Below are 19,495 nucleotides of genomic sequence, written 5' to 3'. Positions count from 1 at the left end.
ATCCTGCTCTCGCAAATTAAGTGAGTATGTACCGTTTACCATGCACCCTTTTTTTTTGATCTTTCGACTTAAGATCTTTCGATTTTCGATCTTTGCCTTCCGATATTTGCGTTTTCGGGCGTTTCACATTCGAGCCCGTGAGGTAGACCCGTATATAATATCACTATTCTGTGTGTCCGACTGTCTGTCTGAGATAACGCTCGCCTTATTATAATAATAGTTTCGATTCGACATACATATGTACGTCACAGCTAAACCACTGCCAACAAAACGTATACGAATATAATAATAAAAGAAAAAACTTCTATATATACTGTTTGCTACTAATAGACGGCGCTAAGTCTCTGAGCATTTAGCGCCATCTATTGAAAATTTATTTAATTAATTAATTTATATATATTTTTTTTCAATTGGTGTTTTATATTGTTTATATTGAGGTAGGTAGGTAGTTTTTACCATTTTTTTTTCATATTAAACAATTAAATATAAATATTAAATTAAATATATTTAAAAGCTATTTGAAAATAATTCGACCGCCTGTGGATCAAACACAGGACCGACACATTTCTTTTAATTTTTTTTTATTTAATAACTTAATATGCCAACACCCGTGAGATGATATTTAATACAACAACACTAGTGTTATATAATTTTGTATAAAAATCTTATTGAAAATTTACATAAATATTTCTATGTACTTTAAAAAATATGAAGTCTAAGCAGTAATTTATGAAATATAATGGAGAGAATATATATATACGTAGTTCATTCATGCATACAGAACATTTCAATCACATGAATCATCACGTTTGACTACAATATTTATAAAATTTAGCACTGCAATCCAACTGTGTCGGAATATTCTATCTGATATCAATTCGAGTATAATGAATTATGTGTACTGATAACGATATTTATTGTTTTATTGCTTCAGAGTACATGATGTATTGTTTTTGCTTAATCCATATTTTTTATCATATTATAATTTGAATTTTCAGAATTATATTTCAGACGCATTCACGAAAAATAACCTATAGCAGTGGTTCTCATTTGTGAAAGATCTTTTCCTCATTAAAAATAAATATCAAAACCGGCTAACAGATACAAATAGAAGCAACAGTTAACAAACGGTTCATATTTTTACTAAAATAGAAAAAAAACAGCTTTAATATGCTGCAACTGCAGAATATTTCCATGAGGCCAATATACGTTTAAATTTCACATGAAAAACATTAATATATATAGGTATGTATGTACATTGAAAGTAATTATGAGATCCATTTGAAAAATAGTTTATTTTTTTTAAATAAAATAATATTAAACATGAATCAAAATAAAAATGTACAATCAAAGTCAAATAGCATTTCACTTACTCGCAAAGTAATTCCTAACTTTATCTAAAGCTTTATATCTATGAGATATTTTATTTTTTTCCTCCTTCGGTAGTTCTGCATAAGTTCTATCGTATCCTTTTGGTTGAAACACACAATCCCAACCAAAATCTCTAGTTCCACGTGGAGTGACTATATCACCTTCTGTTCGGCCTTGAAAGAGAAACACTTCCTGATCGACGCCTTCGCAAAACGCAAAGGTACAGAGGGCTTCAGCAGTTTTGTCTTCCCAACCTGTCAACATTTTGTCGAGTCCTTCTGGGCCTACACGATCAAGAAACGACTTGATATACGGACCTGGAAGGCCAGAGAGCGCACGAAAGCCCAAACAGGTATCTTCTATGAGAACCGGCATACCGGGTAATTGTCGTGCGGCTTCAATACACTTATATCGTGCGACTTCTTCCGGAGTGCCTTGGAGTTCGAGAAGATCCAACGATTGATGACGAAATGTTCGAGGAAACCCTGAACCGAGAATTGCAACCACCTCTTCTAATTTTTTTACATTGCTGGTCACTAATGTAATTGTTTTCATACTCATCTTGAAAATGAAAACCTGAAAGATATAAAATCATTTAATTTATAGGTTAAATTTAAGAAATGCCTAGTTAACACTAGTAAATGACTTATAATCAATAAAATTATGAAACAATTTGACATTACATCAAATTATTTAATTATTTAAACATTCATTTACCCTGAAATAGTCCTGACGCAAAACTGACAAATTAAACCCAGTTTATAACATAAGTTTAAATTGTACGACCATCTTTCATTACCAACTTAAATAAGCCAAATTAAAACATCGAATAAAATATGTTTTTATGCATTTATTCCCAATAGAATGACACTTTATTACAATTTGGAAAGTGACTTGATGGAAAGTCGAAAGATAAAAAATAAAATGGATTCGACGACTCGTCGTTGGCGTCGGTCCCGATTCCAGTTTCCATATTGCAATCTGTGGTTGCTATTTAGGAACTGGATATGGAAAATATTGCAAATATCGGTAGTAGATATCGTGTGTATGGATGGCGCCAATAAATGCTGTGAAATGACTTTGGCTTTTCATTTGGATCCTCAACCCACCCCCACGCAACAATATTATATATTACTCAGAAATATCCTGGATAAAGTTCAAATGACCGTTATCGCCGTAAGAAGTTTATAGGACAATTGAGTTCAGAATATACATTGTAGGAATCTCGTCGTCGTCATCGTCATCGAAACATTCGAGAATATTCCGCAACAACAAACTACATTCCCGAAAACCAGACGTCGTACACCTGCAGTCATTATATTAAACTCAAGCGGAACGCCCCTACCAGTCGAGTGGAACCAAAACGGTCGAAACACGCCGCCACCATTAAACCACATCGAGCGGAACGGCGCCAATCATTCCAGAAAATTCTACGCCTCGACAAAAGTGCATTCCTCGTTCACGCATCAACAACCACATGCGCTTACGCATCAACAACCACTTCCATCAATCGTTCCAGAAAATTCTACGCCTCGACAAAAGTGCATTCCTTTCTTACGCATCAACAAACCACCACCATCGGTCAGGCGATTCCAGAAACACTATAAAAGGAGGTACAACCCAAACAACGCCAGTCGACCCACAGCAGCAAGCGTCGACATACAGCTCCTGACCAGCCACCACTACACTACGCGGACTTGGAAGATCAACCAGCCGGACGAGCCAGCAACACACTGCCGTATCCAGAGACCTTCCGAACATAGCCGAACACCGAGCCAGCAACACACTGCCGCATCCAGAGACCTTCTGAACATAGCTGAATGCCGAGCCAGCGACACTCTACCATATCCAGAGACCGCTGAACGACATACTTTTGCCCACAAATACCATACCTTTGTACAACCATAGGCAAACAATAAAACTTTATAAAACTAGCACAACAGTGTTTCGTTAGGCCGGGATACGGTCAACACTTACCTACCCCGCCTACAACATATAGTAAAAAAAGTTTTAAAATAAAAAAATGTACTATTCTATGTTGATCAGGCATGTACTTCTGCGAAGTAATTTATAGCTGATTCATTAACGATAAAATACATTATAATCATTATAGAGCGTAGTAATAATAAATATTTGAATTGTTTTCATTATTACATTAGCTTTTACTCCGTTTTAAATGAATTTTGCTCAATTTTGAGTGGAGATTACTTTGTGCCCCATTTTGCTGCTCGTGTGATGTTGGATGTATCAGTATTCGAGGGTTAAATTTCCAGAATTCTAACAGGTAGGTATATAGCTACATGTATAAACATGCCAACATTTAAAAATAGTTAATTTTGAAATTGAAATAATTTCGAATAATCGAGTTGTGATAGTGAGTGACTGGCTGGAAATGCGTTGCGACTTCTGTCAGCCGTCAGGAAATTGTCGAGTAATGTGAATAGTGTGGCGGCGCTGTCGGTCGTCCACAGCATTCGGTGCCAAAAGTCGGGGTATCGTCGAAATGCCTGTCGCGGAGGGCGCAGTCACGGTGGGGGGCGGAGCCGTCGGGGGCACCAGCGTCACGGCTGCCAAGGTGGTGGTGCATCCGCTCGTGCTGCTCAGCGTGGTGGACCACTTCAACCGAATGGGCAAGATCGGCAACCAAAAGAGAGTCGTTGGAGTTCTTCTAGGTTGCTGGAGAGCCAAGGGTGTACTCGACGTCTCCAACAGCTTTGCTGGTAACTCTCTAACATACTTCTTAAGTTTGATATACTCGACCGGTCATAGTGACTCGGTCAAATCTTTGACATAACCCAGCCATTCAAACATGGCAAAACAACTATATTTTCCTCATTAGTAGTTTTATTTCATCAAAAACTTCTATGTGATATGTTTATTTAAAAAAATGCCTAATCATCATATGTTAGAGAAACCAACAATTATTTCAAATTGTTTTTCTTTCTTATTCTTAGTGTTTCAATACGATTTCAATTATATGCGATAGAATTTTTTCAATTTATTTTTTAATTTCATGTTGTGCAAGTATTAATTTTATTAATTTCTCTTTCAGTTCCATTTGATGAAGACGATAAAGATAAATCTGTATGGTTTTTGGATCATGACTATCTCGAAAATATGTATGGAATGTTCAAAAAGGTCAACGCACGTGAAAGAGTGGTCGGCTGGTATCACACAGGACCCAAACTATATCAGAACGATATTGCCATAAACGAATTAATACGAAAATACTGTCCCAACTGCGTGTTGGTGGTTATCGACGCTAAACCGAAAGATTTAGGTCTGCCCACCGAAGCCTATCAAGCCGTAGAAGAAGTTCACGATGACGGATCGCCCACGTCGAAAACTTTCGATCATGTGCCGAGTGAAATTGGAGCCGAAGAAGCGGAAGAAGTAGGCGTCGAACATCTTTTGAGAGATATCAAGGACACTACCATTGGAAGCTTATCGCAGCGTATCACAAATCAACTCCTTGGCTTGAAAGGCCTAAACACACAGTTGAGCGACATTAGGAATTATTTATATCAAGTAGGAAAAGGCGAATTACCCATCAATCATCAAATAATTTATCAATGGCAAGATATTCTTAGTATGTTCCCTGACTTTAGCCATGATAATTTTATCGATAATCTGTACGTAAAAACGAATGATCAAATGCTCGTCGTATATTTAGCTACACTCGTTAGATCGATTATTGCTCTACATGATTTGATTACAAACAAATTGACCAACAAAGATGCCGAAGAAGGTAAAAAAGAAGAGGCCAAAGATAAGAAGGAAAAGGAAGATAAAAATAAAGATGATAAAAATAAAAAGGATGAGAAAAAAGAATCTTCCTCCAGTAAAGACGATAAAAAGAAAACATAATTAGAATTAAAACCCTAATTTTAATACGAGATCTATTCAACTAAACCGGCTACAAAAAGGCTGCCAGATACAGTCACATAAATATTTAGGTCGCAATGCAGTTTTTCATTCTTTTGTATTAATTTTAAGTAAACTTAAAATATCACTAATTATTTTATATTTCTGTTTGTCAAAAAAAATTGATTCCAATAAAATAAATTTAATATTTTATTAATTTATTTATTTTTTTACCAAAATTTATTTATCATGGAATTAAAATAATTGCATTTGTTTTTATATGTGTTTATTATATACACTATTTACTCTATACATGCAAAATTAACAAAGCAAGTCTCATACATAACGATTATAAATTACTAATGGATTCCTTCAGACAATATAATTAAAATGCATATCTTAATATTACATATTGAAATTGAATGCCGACAGAAATTAACGCACTTAACACACAAATATCACATTTAAGAGTACTCTGTCCACTGCCAAATCTCTCCACCCCTGGCCCAATATAAGGTTCTAAAGCACTTTGATTGTAATTTTTATAATACCAATTGAAAGAGTTATTATATGGATTGCTCTTCATGCTTGAATCATATTCACTGAGGAAAGATGTCTTAGCTCCTCGATTATTTGATTTGAATGTTTCACTTGATGGTGATGTCTGCTCGCTGGAACCATGGGGATGTTCAACTTTAGTGATGGTGGCAGTCTTCCTACCAATAGGGGGGGAATATTGCTGGTCTTTTCCAGGTACAGTTAGAACTGATAATGCACTAGGGGATGCTGATTGTTTTGGATCATTTCCATCAAACTTTTTTTCTGAATCCAGCTTATTTCCGATAGGACCAATTTTATTGGATTGTGAGGAATTGAATAAATTTTCCACTGATTCCACTGCGCTATTGCTAGATTTATTCTTGTGCAATTTTTCTACAATTTCGTCTATTGTTAGTCCTTTGTTAGGTGCGAATGCAGCCACAGAGTTGTTGAGAGAATTAACACCATAAACGCTTTCTATATTTTGTATTGGATTGAATGCATTTTCATTATTTTTCGGCTTAGTTGGATTAGAATGGGTCACTTTGTCATCATCTTCGAAACTTTGTTTATCTACTTCAACAGAGCTCTGATTAATAGTGGTTGCAATTGGCGATAGTAAATAATTGGTCTGATTGATTTGCGAATTCAACGGAGAGTCAAATAAGGCACCATTGTCGGTGATGGTGCTTTGGAATGGATCTAGTTTTTTTGTTACGTCGATTGACGTATGAGATGGAAAGTCACTTGGCCAATTGGAATTGTTTCTTTGATAACCAGTGATGTTTGACGTTGGATCAGAAATAGGAGTAAATCCACCTGAAGCACCTGGTGTGAGTGGAACGAAACCCCCAGCTTGTAAATCTGGTTCAGTGAGATTATACAATTGGAGCTTTTCTATATCTTGAGACCGTCCATTACTAGCTTTCCGTTCACTTTTCCGCTCTGAGCCCCACAACTTCCCAATATTAATTGTCGGCAAGGGCATTCCAAAGAATGTGAAACCTCCATTAGATGCAGCATTGCCATTGCCATTACTATTTACAGGGCTTAGCAATGTTTTATTTGTGTTTTGTCCGGCATACAAAGTTGGTGTGTCACCGGGAACGAAATGATATGATGGGGTGGAATTAGGAAGAGTTCGATTCCCATGATGCAGCTTGCTCAAAGTAGAATTGCTCAATTCTACTAAATTGGTATCATTGAAAGGATAATCAACATATTCATCGTAAAAGTATTCTGATTCTTCTGGTGAAGGTGCCATTTGGACGTTATTGGTTATTTGAGGAACCGGTTGAGCTTGATCCCTAATTTTTTCCATCCAAGGTGAAAACACTTGAGACGTACCATATAAAGGTATGTCTTGAATGATTTCACTTTCGCATCCTGGGAGTACGGGTTCTTCTTTAGATCGATCTCCTTCACATTCCAATCTGTAGAGTTTTCTCTCTTTCAAAAGTGATCCGTCTGCACATCTCGGCCCCACAGATGATGCTTCTTGAAGCCACGATCGAAGCCAAGCTAAACTGCATCCACAAGCCAACGGATTTCCTAAACATAAAAATAATTTTAAAAACTTTGTGTTAGAATATGTAAACTAAGATAAAATATTTAAATTATTCACCATCTATATCTAAAACAGCAATATTACTTCTAAGTGATTTGACTGATTTTTCTGGCAAAGATGTCATTTTATTGTTTCTCATACTTAAAACTTTGAGCCGAGGCATTCCATTGAACGGTGACCCTTGTACAGCGCATATTTTATTATTGTCAATTTTCAACTCTACCAACCACTCCATGTTTTCAAAAGACATAGCGCCAACTCTAGTCACTTTGTTATTGCTCAAATCTAAAATTTCCAGAGATTTTAGATTTCTCAAACCTGCTGAATCAAGGCCTCCGATATGGTTGTTGCTCAAATTTAAGAATTGTAACTGTGGTATTTTATAAAATGCGTTATTTGAAATGTGTTTTAAATTATTATCTTGCAATTCGACGCTTCTTAATGCGGGCAATTCTGCAAACGCTGCATCTGGTATATCCATCAAATGATTTTCGCCCAAAAGAATGGTTTCTACGTCAGGTAAAGTACGTATACTTCCCGAATGCATCACTTCCAATTCGTTTCCTCTCAAATCCAAAATCTCTAAGCTTTGCAAATCTTGAAATGCGCCTTCTTTCAATTCTATCAACTTATTATTTGACATTCTTAATTCTTTCAGTGACGAAAGTGTACTTAAAACCTTTGGAGATATTATCTTCAATTGATTATTGCTTATGTCTAAAATCTGCAATTTTTCTAAACCAGAAAAAGTTTCTGGCAGTGCCGTTAAATAATTCGATGAAATGTTAATTTTTTCTAAACTCCTAGCACTTTCTAAAGCGCTAATGGCTATGTCTCTCAATCTATTTCTGCTTATGTCTAGTTTCCTCAAATGCGGTGTGTCTCTAAATATATCTGACTTGATCGTTTCTAATGTGTTTCCATGCAAATCTAACCAAGCTAGACCAATCATATCTTTAAACACACTTGGATTTATAGACATAATCATATTATTATGCAAGTGTAGCATTTCAAGTCTCGCCAATCCTGCAAAAGATCCTTCTTCAATATGTTGCAAGCCATTAAACGATATGTCCAACTTTCTAAGTTGTGGAAGGGAGCTCATAACACTAGAAGGAATGCTTCGAATTGAATTAGCACTTATATCAAGCATTCTAAGCGATGGCAGATCTAGATCTGGAGAGGGAGGTAGTGGAAGTGAATTCATCTGATTGTTGGCTATATGAACATATTCAATTCCTCGGGGTAATCCTGGAACAAACTCTAATAAGCGATTTTTGCTTACATCTAATTCATATAAACCCATTAGATGTCTGAATGTTGCTGGGTGCATAGAAGCTAATGAGTTTCCAGATAGATTTACATGTTCTAACAATGGAGTTTCAATGAAAGTCATGGGGTCTATTATAGCGATGTTGTTATTACTTAAGTCCACTTTACGAAGTGAAGGTAGGTTAGTGATAAGTCTAGGTTCCAAACGACGGAAGAAGTTGAATGACAAATCCAGTCCTTTTAGAGCTGGTAAATTCCAGAAGGGTCCATCAATGTGATTAGAAAGTGAATTGTTTTTCAATCTGAGCTCTCGAAGAGCTGGCATTGCCATAAATGCCTCTCTCTCTATCATTCTGATCTTATTATTGTCTAAATGTAAGCGTTCTAAAGAAGCATGTCCCCTCAACGCTCCATAAGGAATATCTTCCAACAAATTTTTGCTCAGATCTAAAAATTTTAGTCTGGGTAAAGCGTCTAGGATAGCACGCAACTCCGAAACGTGATTGATCTCATTACCGACCAACCATAATTCCTCTAGACCACTCCCAGAAGGTTGTAAAAAAGATTCAGGATGAACACGTTGCACAGTATTATAATTCAAATCTAGCATTTTCAGCGACGGCACTTTATGAAAAGCTCCATGGAATATTTCGGTAATCTTATTTTTCGACAAAGACAACTCTTTCAAAGATGGAAGGTCTACAAAAGATGCTTCGTTTAATCTGTCGATGTGGTTGTTATCGAGTTTGAGAGTAGCGAGAACTGGCAATTCTCTGCACGATCGTCCCACCATTCCAGCATCTGATATTTTATTGTTTTCGAGATAAATTTCAGCCAATGAAGGCAACAGCGACATAGCTCTTAGGTGAATCCAATTTAAGCCACAATCGGAAATGTTGACCGCTGAGAGTCTGGGCAGGTCGTGTAAGAGATTTGACTCCAATCTATTCAATCTCGGACTACCTGTCACGTGCAGTTTCTCCAGAGAAGGCAGGTGCTTGAAACTTCGACTGTTCAGTTCTATAAGCGATGACGATTGCACTTTCAAGTACCTGAGGTTGTTCAACCTCGAAAAACTGGGTAAACGCTTCAATTGATCACTCTCTATGGTGATTGCTTGCAATTTTTTCATGTGAGCAACGCTGTCTACGGGAAGACTGCGAAGATCGTCTTCGACTATGAAGAGTTCCATCAGGGAGTCTTCTAAACCTGCCAACCATCCTGGAGCAACGCGCTCCAAACTATTATGTCGCAACATCAAACGCAAAGCACGCAATGGCCGGAACGCTCTACCTGGTAGAGCTGGTAAGTAATTATGTTCAATTATCAGCTCATCGACCGGTCTTGACACGTACTCTCCTATCGCTTTCAGACCCTGAACTACCTTGGGCATATCACTGTGAGTACACCTAAAATGTAGGAATCAGTTTAGGGTCTTGGAATTTGTTAAACATACATATACGAGATTTAAGCAATTTTTAATTACCAGACTTGAAGTTCTTCATTCCGAGTAGCACAGACACATGGTAGAATACTGGCGGGTGGTGGGCATGGTGGTCGTTGAGACTTTGCAACCCCCAACAAAGCCACCACCAATACCACGAGTGGCCTCCGAAGTCTCATTGCATATACTGGACTACCTCATCACGCGATTCACTCCTCCTTACCACCATCACCCTAAAACATTTATCGTAATCAAATAAATCAAGTATTTCGAAACAATGTCTTCTTTAACATTTCTATAACACCATTGTCTGCGGATCTTTTGTGATCCACTTCAATTTCATTCACCGTTCGATAACAATAAAAAGAACGATTAGAGAATTACGTAACCTTTGGATGTGCAATTTTGGCATGCGTTCGAAATTTTTTTGTATTGCACCTCGTATAATATAATAAACGAAACAATGTGCTAGTGATGAAACAATCACACTTCCCTTAGCATTCATTGTTCTATTCAAGGATAGGTAAGGCGTTAAGAAGAAAAACGAATTTAGAGTTAAACTCTATGCCTTCTATGTATGTGTTTAATTGTATGCAAATTATAGGACGCCAGCTTCTTTTGCCCAACATCCTTTAGAAAACAAGCAATATTTTTAATTAAATGTGCATACACTTATGTAAAAAAAACTTGGTTGATTGACCGGATAAGTGCATTCGCAGTTTTACATTGGATAGTAGTAGTAAATATATTTGATTGTAATGATTTTAACAGATAGAAATCCGCACAAATGTAGAATACACAATCATTTACGCCATCGTCAACGTCTTCTGACCAGAAAATTGAGACAAGTGGAGGAGACGTCACGGCGTGTGTGCTACAATTGTGTGCTACATGGTTACGCCTTTCGAGCACAACGCGCCATAGAAAAGTACGTTGATCTGTTTAAGCACTTTATACATACATACGTAGCTCCTGTTTTATAATGTAAATATTCGATTTTTTTTCAAATGATATGTGGTTTATGGGTCTACCTCACGGCACCGAAAGTGAAAAGTTCGAAAAAGCAAATATCGGAAGGCAAAGATCGAAAATCGAAAGATCAAAAAAAAGGGTGCATGGTAAACGGTACTATGTATATATAATATATATATCAGTGGCAAGCGGTGAAATTATCTCTCTTTTTGTCGTACAGCCTTGTTTAATGTGCGCGCGCAGGATACCGGAGGAAAAGCCGTTCCTCTTGTTCCTGTTGTATCCTGCTCGCGCAAATTAAGTGAGGATGTACGACGGGGGGAGAGAGAGTTTTACCGCACGCCAATGATATATATATATACTAACCGTTTTTTATATGTATGCATCAGTGGCGTGCGCTGAAATTCTCTCTTTTTGTCGTACAGCCTTACTTAATGTGCACGAACGGGATACAAGAGGAACAGCCTGTTCCTCTTGTATCCTGCTCGTGCACATTAAGTAAGGCTGTACGACAAAAAGAGAGAATTTCAGCGCACGCCACTGGTATGCATGGTAAATGAACATTTTCGACTTTTTCACTGTAGAGTTTTTTACGGTCACCCGTGGTTTATATATTCACTATAATAGCGTGCCATTATTTGATCAATAGTCAAAAATTATTCCCAAATTTTGAATCTTATACATAAAGCAAACTATTTTTTTCTGTAAATATACATATCATACATACGTATTATGTATAAATATTACAGTTGAAGTGTATCATTCAGTTGTAATATATTTTGGCTAGTTGGAATATATTCCATCTAACCTGGTACCAACTATAGTCATAGTTGAATTGTATTTTCGGCTGTAATATATTTTGACTAGATATAATTTACTAATTGAATTGTATTCGAATATGAATGACCTAAAATGTCAGTTGGAATATATTACAACTGAAAATAAACTTCGACTGTAACATATGTAGGTACATATATATCTTAATTTAATTTACCTTTATGCGATGTTCCTTTCCTTTTGTAACTATGGTTACTGGCTTGCATTTGGGACACATCTTTTCAAGCTCATCATTTTCATTAGCATTGTAAATATAAACTTGACTATGTACGTGTGATTACTATTTTTTTCTGTAAATATACATATCATACATACGTATTATGTATATATGTTACAGTTGAAGTGTATCTTTCAGTTCTAATATATTTTGACTATTTGGAATATATTCCATCTAACCTGGTATCAACTGCCGTTTTAGTTAAAGCGTATTTTCAGTTGTAATATATTTTGGCTAGTTGGAATATATATCGTCTAACCCACGCAAGTTGATTCATGTGGAGAATTACATTCCAAATGGTCAAAATTTATTACAACTGAAAATAAAGTTCAACTGTAAATTGGTACCAGCTTAGATGAAGGGGTTAGGTTTTCATTAAAATGTCACTCGACTGTTAAACTGAGTTGGAAAGTCACATTTTTGTTTTGAACACATTCTTAGAGCTATCGTTATACGATACTCATTACCTTTATTCGTAATACCTAGCAAATATTAAGGTATTATTGAATTCCAAGCATTCGTAAAATCATCAGAGCTTGTAAATATCTAGGATTCAAATGTTTCTTTGAGCACAGTTTCTAAATTAGGCTTTATATGTATGAATTTTATTTGTTTATTAAATACTAATATAAATTGTTGTTTTTATAGCATACTATTATCACTATTTGGGTAATTCACTCTATATCACGGATTAATCACCAATTAAACATGATGTTAGAAAATTTCTTTCTCGTTACAAAATTGCTTTGTTTTTTTTTTTACTTTTATTGTTTTGAGCTCGTAATTACATAAAGTTTAATTACCGATTTTCAATTAGGCGTTTTAATTTTGTGACCGACCTCATATGTTAAGTATCTAAGCTTTACCAAAGTCGACCAAGAAAACCAAGAACGGAACAAGATTTGCGTTATCCAGAGCGGAAACTGACCGGCCACTTGAACTAGATGTGGACAAAGCCTTATTGTTTAAATCGAAACGTAGCGTTGCTATTTTTTTTGTCAAAGGAGAGAGTTGCCAAATTTAAACGCATTATTTTTTTTTAAACTATTTATTTCAACATTAGTCGAATTTTTAGAACATGTCAAATTCAAGGAATTTTATTATTGCATGCATTTGTTTAATTGCTAATTTATTATATTTCAATTACACGTCTTTTTCGTAATTGTAATTGAGCGTTTGCATACCGATCCGCCTGGTTAGGACTAGAAAGGTTGTAGAAGTATTGAAGAACATTATATTTTCGTTACATATGCGATTTGATTAGTACACAGGTATATATTTGTACATTTAAAATTTGAAATTGAAAAGTCAATACATCATACTTTCTCTCATAATGTAAAATTTATATGCAACCTTATACGTAAATTAAATTACGAATACAAATTTGAGACTCAAAAACGCGAGCTACGCATCTTGGAAAGCAGACATCAATTATTATAATTGCTAACTAAAACAATGTCAAAACTTAGAGGCGGGAATCGATACGTAGTTAAAATGTAATAATTAAAAAAAAGCAGCATTTTATCAGCAATATGACAAAAATGAATGTATGTAGACATCACGACCGAAATGCTAATGAAATTGTAATAAGAAGTCCACCATTCACATTCTTCTTCCATGCGATGTGCACATTTCGCCATTTCATAAAAACCAACGATGCTTACGAAAATGATATCTAAAACATTTTCAGCGATTAAATTTTTGAACATGCCGACCGCACTTTTAACTCGAAAATTTGTTGCCCAATATTTATATCTCTCGGATAATTAATTTAAGTGAGGAGTTTAAATACTTAAAAGGAAACACGTACTGTAATTTTATAATATAATTAATATAAATTAATAAAAAATTAAGTAGGCTAATATTAATTATATGGAAATTGCTGTGAGATTACACAATCTTAGATTAACCAAAAAATCTCCTAATCAAAACGTGAATGCACATACATATGTACGTATATTTAAAAAAAAAATAGTTTAATTTATGCGTACATACAAAAAAAATGATATGATCAAAACGAAAATTTAAATGGCGTCAGTAAGCAGATGACTGCATCCGTTTCAGTTAACTGATCGCCTTGTATGCAAGTATCCGTTCACCTTCTCTTTCCTTTAAGTTTTCAGACGTTCGGGGAAAGTGAAAATGTAATCAGAAATCATCCAAAATTGCGAAATTTACATTCATCCCAAATACATAGCTAAATTTAATAATACGTATATATAATGGGTCTCACGGGCACGAATGTGAAACGCCCGAAAACGCAAATATCGGAAGGCAAAGATCGAAAATCGAAAGATCTTAATTCGAAAGATCAAAAAAAAGGGTGCATGGTAAACGGTACATACTCACTTAATTTGCGAGAGCAGGACACAGCAGGAACAAGAGGAACAGGCTTTTCCTCCCGTATTAATGTGCGCGCGCAGAATACGGGAGGAAAAGCCGGTTCCTCTTGTTCCTGTTGTATCCTGCTCGCGCAAATTAAGTGAGTATGTACCGTTTACCATGCACCCTTTTTTTTGATCTTTCGACTTAAGATCTTTCGATTTTTGCCTTCCGATATTTGCGTTTTCGGGCGTTTCACATTCGGGCCCGTGAGGTAGACCCATATAATACATATGCGTGAAATTTGACACACGTGTATACAGGGATTGATTGTCATAGCGATTACGTTACTGTTAGCTTTGATGGATATGTTACTCTCATAGATTTTTATAGTCTGCCAATAAAAGTACAGTTGTGATCATCACCGAGACGATGTCTCCAAGTCGTACAGGTACTATTGTATAAGTGTCCAATAATTTTACCTGTTGGTATACACACATGCATACGAACTTGACTTATAATTGTTCTATTGTGCCACTGTAACATATGACTGATGTCCAATTGGTAATTGCACGTCATACAATGAACAAAATAGAATTAAAAAAAAAAAACATTACGCATAAATATACCACGTTAATTATAAGTAGTAATCTAAATTGAAGGACTATTTTTTCATTTGAATTTTCCGCTCGCTTAAAATATTTCTAAGAGGGTATTTTTTTATGATTGTGTAACGACTGGTGTTAAGCGACAAGAACAATGGTCTCGTCTGCTAACTATGGCGAAACTAATTTTAAAAGTTTCGCGCTGTTGATTCTGCGAATCTCCTAGTCTAGCAAAATTTGAATTTATCAAGGAAGAGAAATTGTGTGGCAGATATGTATATGTATGCCGCAGTCGAAATATTTACTATGGGTTTTCTATCGTATTTATTTTGGACTAAATGAAAGTATATTTGTTATTTTGTTCATCAAATCACAAAAATTTAATATTCATAAAAATTTGCATAAGACGTACAGTGAAAGTGGTTTCTCTAAACAGTTTAGATATTATTTTGATAGATTGCAATTTATTTCATTTTCTTTTTCACGTTAGCTAACTGAATTTCAATGACATTGATAATCATATGCATAAAAAAAGTTTACTTCTTCAAAAACATTAAAAAATTCGTTTACAATTTCAGTAAATTATCATATTGTTTTCATTAATAAGAACGGTTAAATTAACCAAACTCTATAAGTAACTAAAGTAAGGAATCTTGATTTTTTGTATTAAAGGAACTATAATAGATAATTACATACAATTTAAATATTTAATATTACATATATGTAAATGTAGCATCATATAATTATATTTTACACATAATATGATATAATTTACTTAGAAAAAGTTTTTTTAGATGGTTGATGGTTGAGTTTTAAGAAAAGATTTCAAAAAACTCTTACCATAGAAAATCTATAGATATCCACATAGCCAATAATTAAATATACATTATCTATCATATAAATCAATTGTATAATATAATATAATACTATATTACTTTTCAATTAAATACCATAGGATTTTTTTTAATGTAAAAATTCTACTATAATATTTTAATGTGTATTTGAATTTCTATATAAAAATTTTTCATCGAATAACATAATGTATTTAATTACAATTATGATATATTATTGCTACTTACCGAATGAAAAAAATCCTTTATGACAATATATTTATTCCTTTCAGCTGAAGTGTTTTTTTGCAAAACTTTTTGAAATGAAAACATAAACTTCTGAATCGTGTAGCACAACACCTTATTGAGTATCCAAATATATTTTCGCTTCTATAAAATAAATAGATAAGTGTTGAATATAGAACATACAGTGTGTACGATGCGCACACTGCGTAGTTTCAAACTGCACTGGTGCTGGGGTTGCTCCGCATCAGCTACCTTCATACTCCAACGCACAACTGCTCATCACCTCCCACCTTCTTGCTAAATATTAGTCCACTCTTCCTTATCCTCTCGTCAATGCATTTCACGCCGGTGTTCTGGAAAAACAATTAAAAATGTGGAATGCGGAAAAAAGAAAATCGACATCCTAAAAGGATGTACCGTTGTTATTGAAATCGCATAGCATGCAACAAGGTTATATTAAATTAAAATATAAAACTAAGTTACTTATTAACATAACTAGTACATACATATGTATATATGTATATGCATCAGCTATGACCATTGAGGCAAATTCCAAAATTATTTCTTTTGCTGAACACCCATGTATGAAATTTGGCATAACTACAATACTTGGGATAGATAACTTAATTATGGGTCTAACTCACGGGATCGAATGTGAAATGTACGAAAAACCAAATATCGGAAGGCAAAGATCGAAAATCGAAAGATCAAAAAAAAGGGTGCATGGTAAACGGTACATACTCACTTAATTTGCGCGAGCAGAATACAACAGGAACAAGAGGAACAGGCTTTTCCTCCCGTATTAATGTGCGCGCGCAGAATACGGGAGGAAAAGCCGGTTCCTCTTGTTTCTGTTGTATCCTGCTCGCGCAAATTTAGTGAGTATGTACCGTTTACCATGCACCATTTTTTTTTTTTGATCTTTCGACTTAAGATCTTTCGATTTTCGATCTTTGCCTTCCGATATTTGGTTTTTCATGCATTTCACATTCGATCCCGTGAGGTGCACCCCTTAATTATGTATCAACAACCAGCAACCACCAGGTCGTCTAGGAAAACGAGTAACTAATGAAGACGAGCAAGTACAACCCCATCTACATACTTCAGTTGTTCCTACAGAAGACTACATATTATACATATGTATTCAGGGCCGCTCTAAGGGGGGATTTGAGGGTACATAGCACCCGGGCGCCAAAGCCCCAAAGGGCGCCTAGCTCCACGAAAAAAAATTATATAAAAAAAAATATATCGACAGCTTCCTATAAACAAAAATTGAAATACATTTTCAACGTCTACGTTTCGTGTGCAAAAGTGTGGAAAAAAAGCAGCGATGGCAGAAATGTAATGCACATTGACATGTATTCAATAACTAATATCAGATAACAATTAAACTGTCAATAATTTAAGTCTTTAATAGGTACATATTTAATAGGTACTTTAAGATTTAATATAAATATAACTACGAAAGGCCTTCAACTTTGAATAATAAGGTGAAATGTTCGGAATAGATCGTATAGGAGTTATCAATCGTATAGGAGGCGCACAAAAAAACGCATTCTTTGTGATGCCGCCCCTCTCAAATTTGACGCGACGTGATGGGACCAACAACTTTTTTGATACATTTTTGAAATCGCGAAAATATTTTTATATATTTTTATTTTCTCCAGATTATCTCCAGACTAAGTGCAAGTAGGCTAAACAATGGTCACCGAATTGGCGTAGTAGCGGCACTCGGTCGCATTCCCGTGGAGTTCTTAGAAGTGACCGATAGCGTGGGACTGAGTGTCGTGGGAATACATATTCAGGTACATGCCTAAACAATAGGGAAGTAACCGGACGTCGAAGATGCCCTGAGCGACCTATCTGTTATAAGGCGGTACTTGGGCGATATCAAGACATTCTGGACGGAGCATTGCCAGTGTATGTATCTCCTTAATCACCAATAAATTATGTGAAACGACTTTGGCCTTTTACTTGGATCCTCCACCCACCCCTACGCAACATTATTATTTTTAATTTTTTGGGGGGAAGGGCGCAAATTTTGATTTTGCACCCGGGCGCTAACTTAGAAAGGCCCTATATGTATCTAAGGATAGACCCGTTTGTTGACGTCAAAAAAATCCAAACCCACACAGGCTAGCAGTGCCACAATAGAAAATAAAGTAAAAATATTACTGAAAATGTTATTATTTATATCTGTAATACGTATGTACCTGTATATTACTTATAATAAATGTAAATTTGTTCTTTGGAAAAAATTGGTGCATAAATTGTCATAAAAGCTTCCGCTCGCAATCGCCAAATAGCGAAAGTTTCACACTGCTTCAGATTATTATTACTACCAATGCTGAAGGTTAAAGTGCGTAACTTCCCGTCCAGTTAAAAAACTGATGACGTCACAGTGATCATCATCGTTCTTGGAGCACGTGAGCTGGCTAACAAACTGGTCATAGCACCTGATCGTCCACCTGTAGTCCACAATCGTAACGAATCACGCACCGTTGCCCACCGACCGCTTTGATTTACTAGAAACTGAGCATATTGTGCTCGGCGGTGTGCACGGTCCACTGGCAACACTCATTGTATTGTTTTTTTCTTTCTTTCTTAATTCACCGTCCACGAGTCGATTTCTATCAAAACAGGAAAGGACTTTGGCAACAGTCTCAGTTTCCCTCTTTATATTGGACAGGAGGTTTGGTTTTTGACCAGTGCTCTGACCTATAGAAACTCGGCTGAGGTTTTAAAAGGATATTTTATTCGTTTAACGTACCCTCAACGCAGTGCAATGCTTAAGGATCCTGTCTACGTGCGCTTTGTATCAGAGCAAAAATACGTAGATCTCGGTGGGTGGGGCGAGTGTTCTCGGTCCCACCTCTTTTGACACCTTCTTACCAGCGTAAGAAGGTGTAAAAGGTGTAAAAAGGTGTGATCTCTGAATCGGTGGCACAAAAATGGTTCAATATTGTCAATTACTACTGTCCTACAAAGCAAAGGTTGACAGTAGTAAACCATTTTTTGTGGGCAAAAGAAACTTGTCCGTCAATATCTGCTTATTACTAAAGGGCGGATAGGGTCTATTTTCCAGGAATCAGGGCGTTTTGGGTCTATTTACAAAGCTAGAGTGCAAAAAATAAGGTTATTCATAAAATTGGACAAAGCACAGCGAACAATTAACAATGAACGGCACGCTTCCGATCCGATCTCTACTTATCACATTAGTTGGATTTATTTTATCTTGAACTTTATTTGAAAGAAAGGCTTTTGAATTAATAGGTTCATCTCTAAGTTCATTAAATTCATATCAGATTTTTTTTTCACGGTGAGCTTAATTTGAAGATCTGCTCTTTCCACAATTTGAACAATTTGAAGATTGTTTACAAAATGCACAAAAACCCCCACGCGTGTGAA

At 35.6% G+C, this 19,495-nt stretch overlaps 3 protein-coding genes across 3 annotated transcripts; 1 reads left to right on the top strand and 2 right to left on the bottom strand.

The window, feature by feature from the left end:
* Positions 1–587: 587 nt before the first annotated feature.
* LOC143919855 (inosine triphosphate pyrophosphatase) lies at positions 588–2,168 on the bottom strand. Its single transcript, XM_077442407.1, has 2 exons — positions 2,089–2,168; positions 588–1,947 (listed from the first exon to the last, which is right to left on the bottom strand). Exon 2 carries the CDS (start codon positions 1,930–1,932, stop codon positions 1,366–1,368), a length of 567 nt encoding a protein of 188 aa, XP_077298533.1. The 5' UTR covers positions 1,933–1,947; positions 2,089–2,168; the 3' UTR covers positions 588–1,365.
* Positions 2,169–3,744: 1,576 nt separating this feature from the next.
* On the top strand, positions 3,745–5,454 carry Rpn8 (regulatory particle non-ATPase 8). Its single transcript, XM_077442099.1, has 2 exons — positions 3,745–4,091; positions 4,424–5,454. Exons 1-2 carry the CDS (start codon positions 3,875–3,877, stop codon positions 5,236–5,238), a joined length of 1,032 nt encoding a protein of 343 aa, XP_077298225.1. The 5' UTR covers positions 3,745–3,874; the 3' UTR covers positions 5,239–5,454.
* Positions 5,455–5,513: 59 nt separating this feature from the next.
* On the bottom strand, positions 5,514–10,291 carry atk (artichoke). The gene is made up of 3 exons (XM_077442098.1): positions 10,101–10,291; positions 7,400–10,023; positions 5,514–7,326 (listed from the first exon to the last, which is right to left on the bottom strand). Exons 1-3 carry the CDS (start codon positions 10,235–10,237, stop codon positions 5,621–5,623), a joined length of 4,467 nt encoding a protein of 1,488 aa, XP_077298224.1. The 5' UTR covers positions 10,238–10,291; the 3' UTR covers positions 5,514–5,620.
* Positions 10,292–19,495: the final 9,204 nt, after the last annotated feature.

The sequence above is a fragment of the Arctopsyche grandis genome, chromosome 12, assembly GCF_051622035.1.
Source record: "Arctopsyche grandis isolate Sample6627 chromosome 12, ASM5162203v2, whole genome shotgun sequence".
Classification (NCBI taxonomy): domain Eukaryota; kingdom Metazoa; phylum Arthropoda; class Insecta; order Trichoptera; family Hydropsychidae; genus Arctopsyche; species Arctopsyche grandis.
Note: the sequence above shows the minus strand (reverse complement) of the source record. Positions and strands in the feature narration are given on the sequence as shown.

Coding starts and splice junctions, on each gene's coding strand:
- LOC143919855 (XM_077442407.1), bottom strand. CDS start 1,932: ATGAGTATGAAAACAATTACATTAGTGACCAGCAATGTAAAAAAATTA.
- Rpn8 (XM_077442099.1), top strand. CDS start 3,875: ATGCCTGTCGCGGAGGGCGCAGTCACGGTGGGGGGCGGAGCCGTCGGG. Junction 4,092..4,423: donor CGTCTCCAACAGCTTTGCTG/GTAACTCTCTAA, acceptor TTTCTCTTTCAG/TTCCATTTGATGAAGACGAT.
- atk (XM_077442098.1), bottom strand. CDS start 10,237: ATGAGACTTCGGAGGCCACTCGTGGTATTGGTGGTGGCTTTGTTGGGG. Junction 10,024..10,100: donor AATGAAGAACTTCAAGTCTG/GTAATTAAAAAT, acceptor CCTACATTTTAG/GTGTACTCACAGTGATATGC. Junction 7,327..7,399: donor TGCTGTTTTAGATATAGATG/GTGAATAATTTA, acceptor TTTTATGTTTAG/GAAATCCGTTGGCTTGTGGA.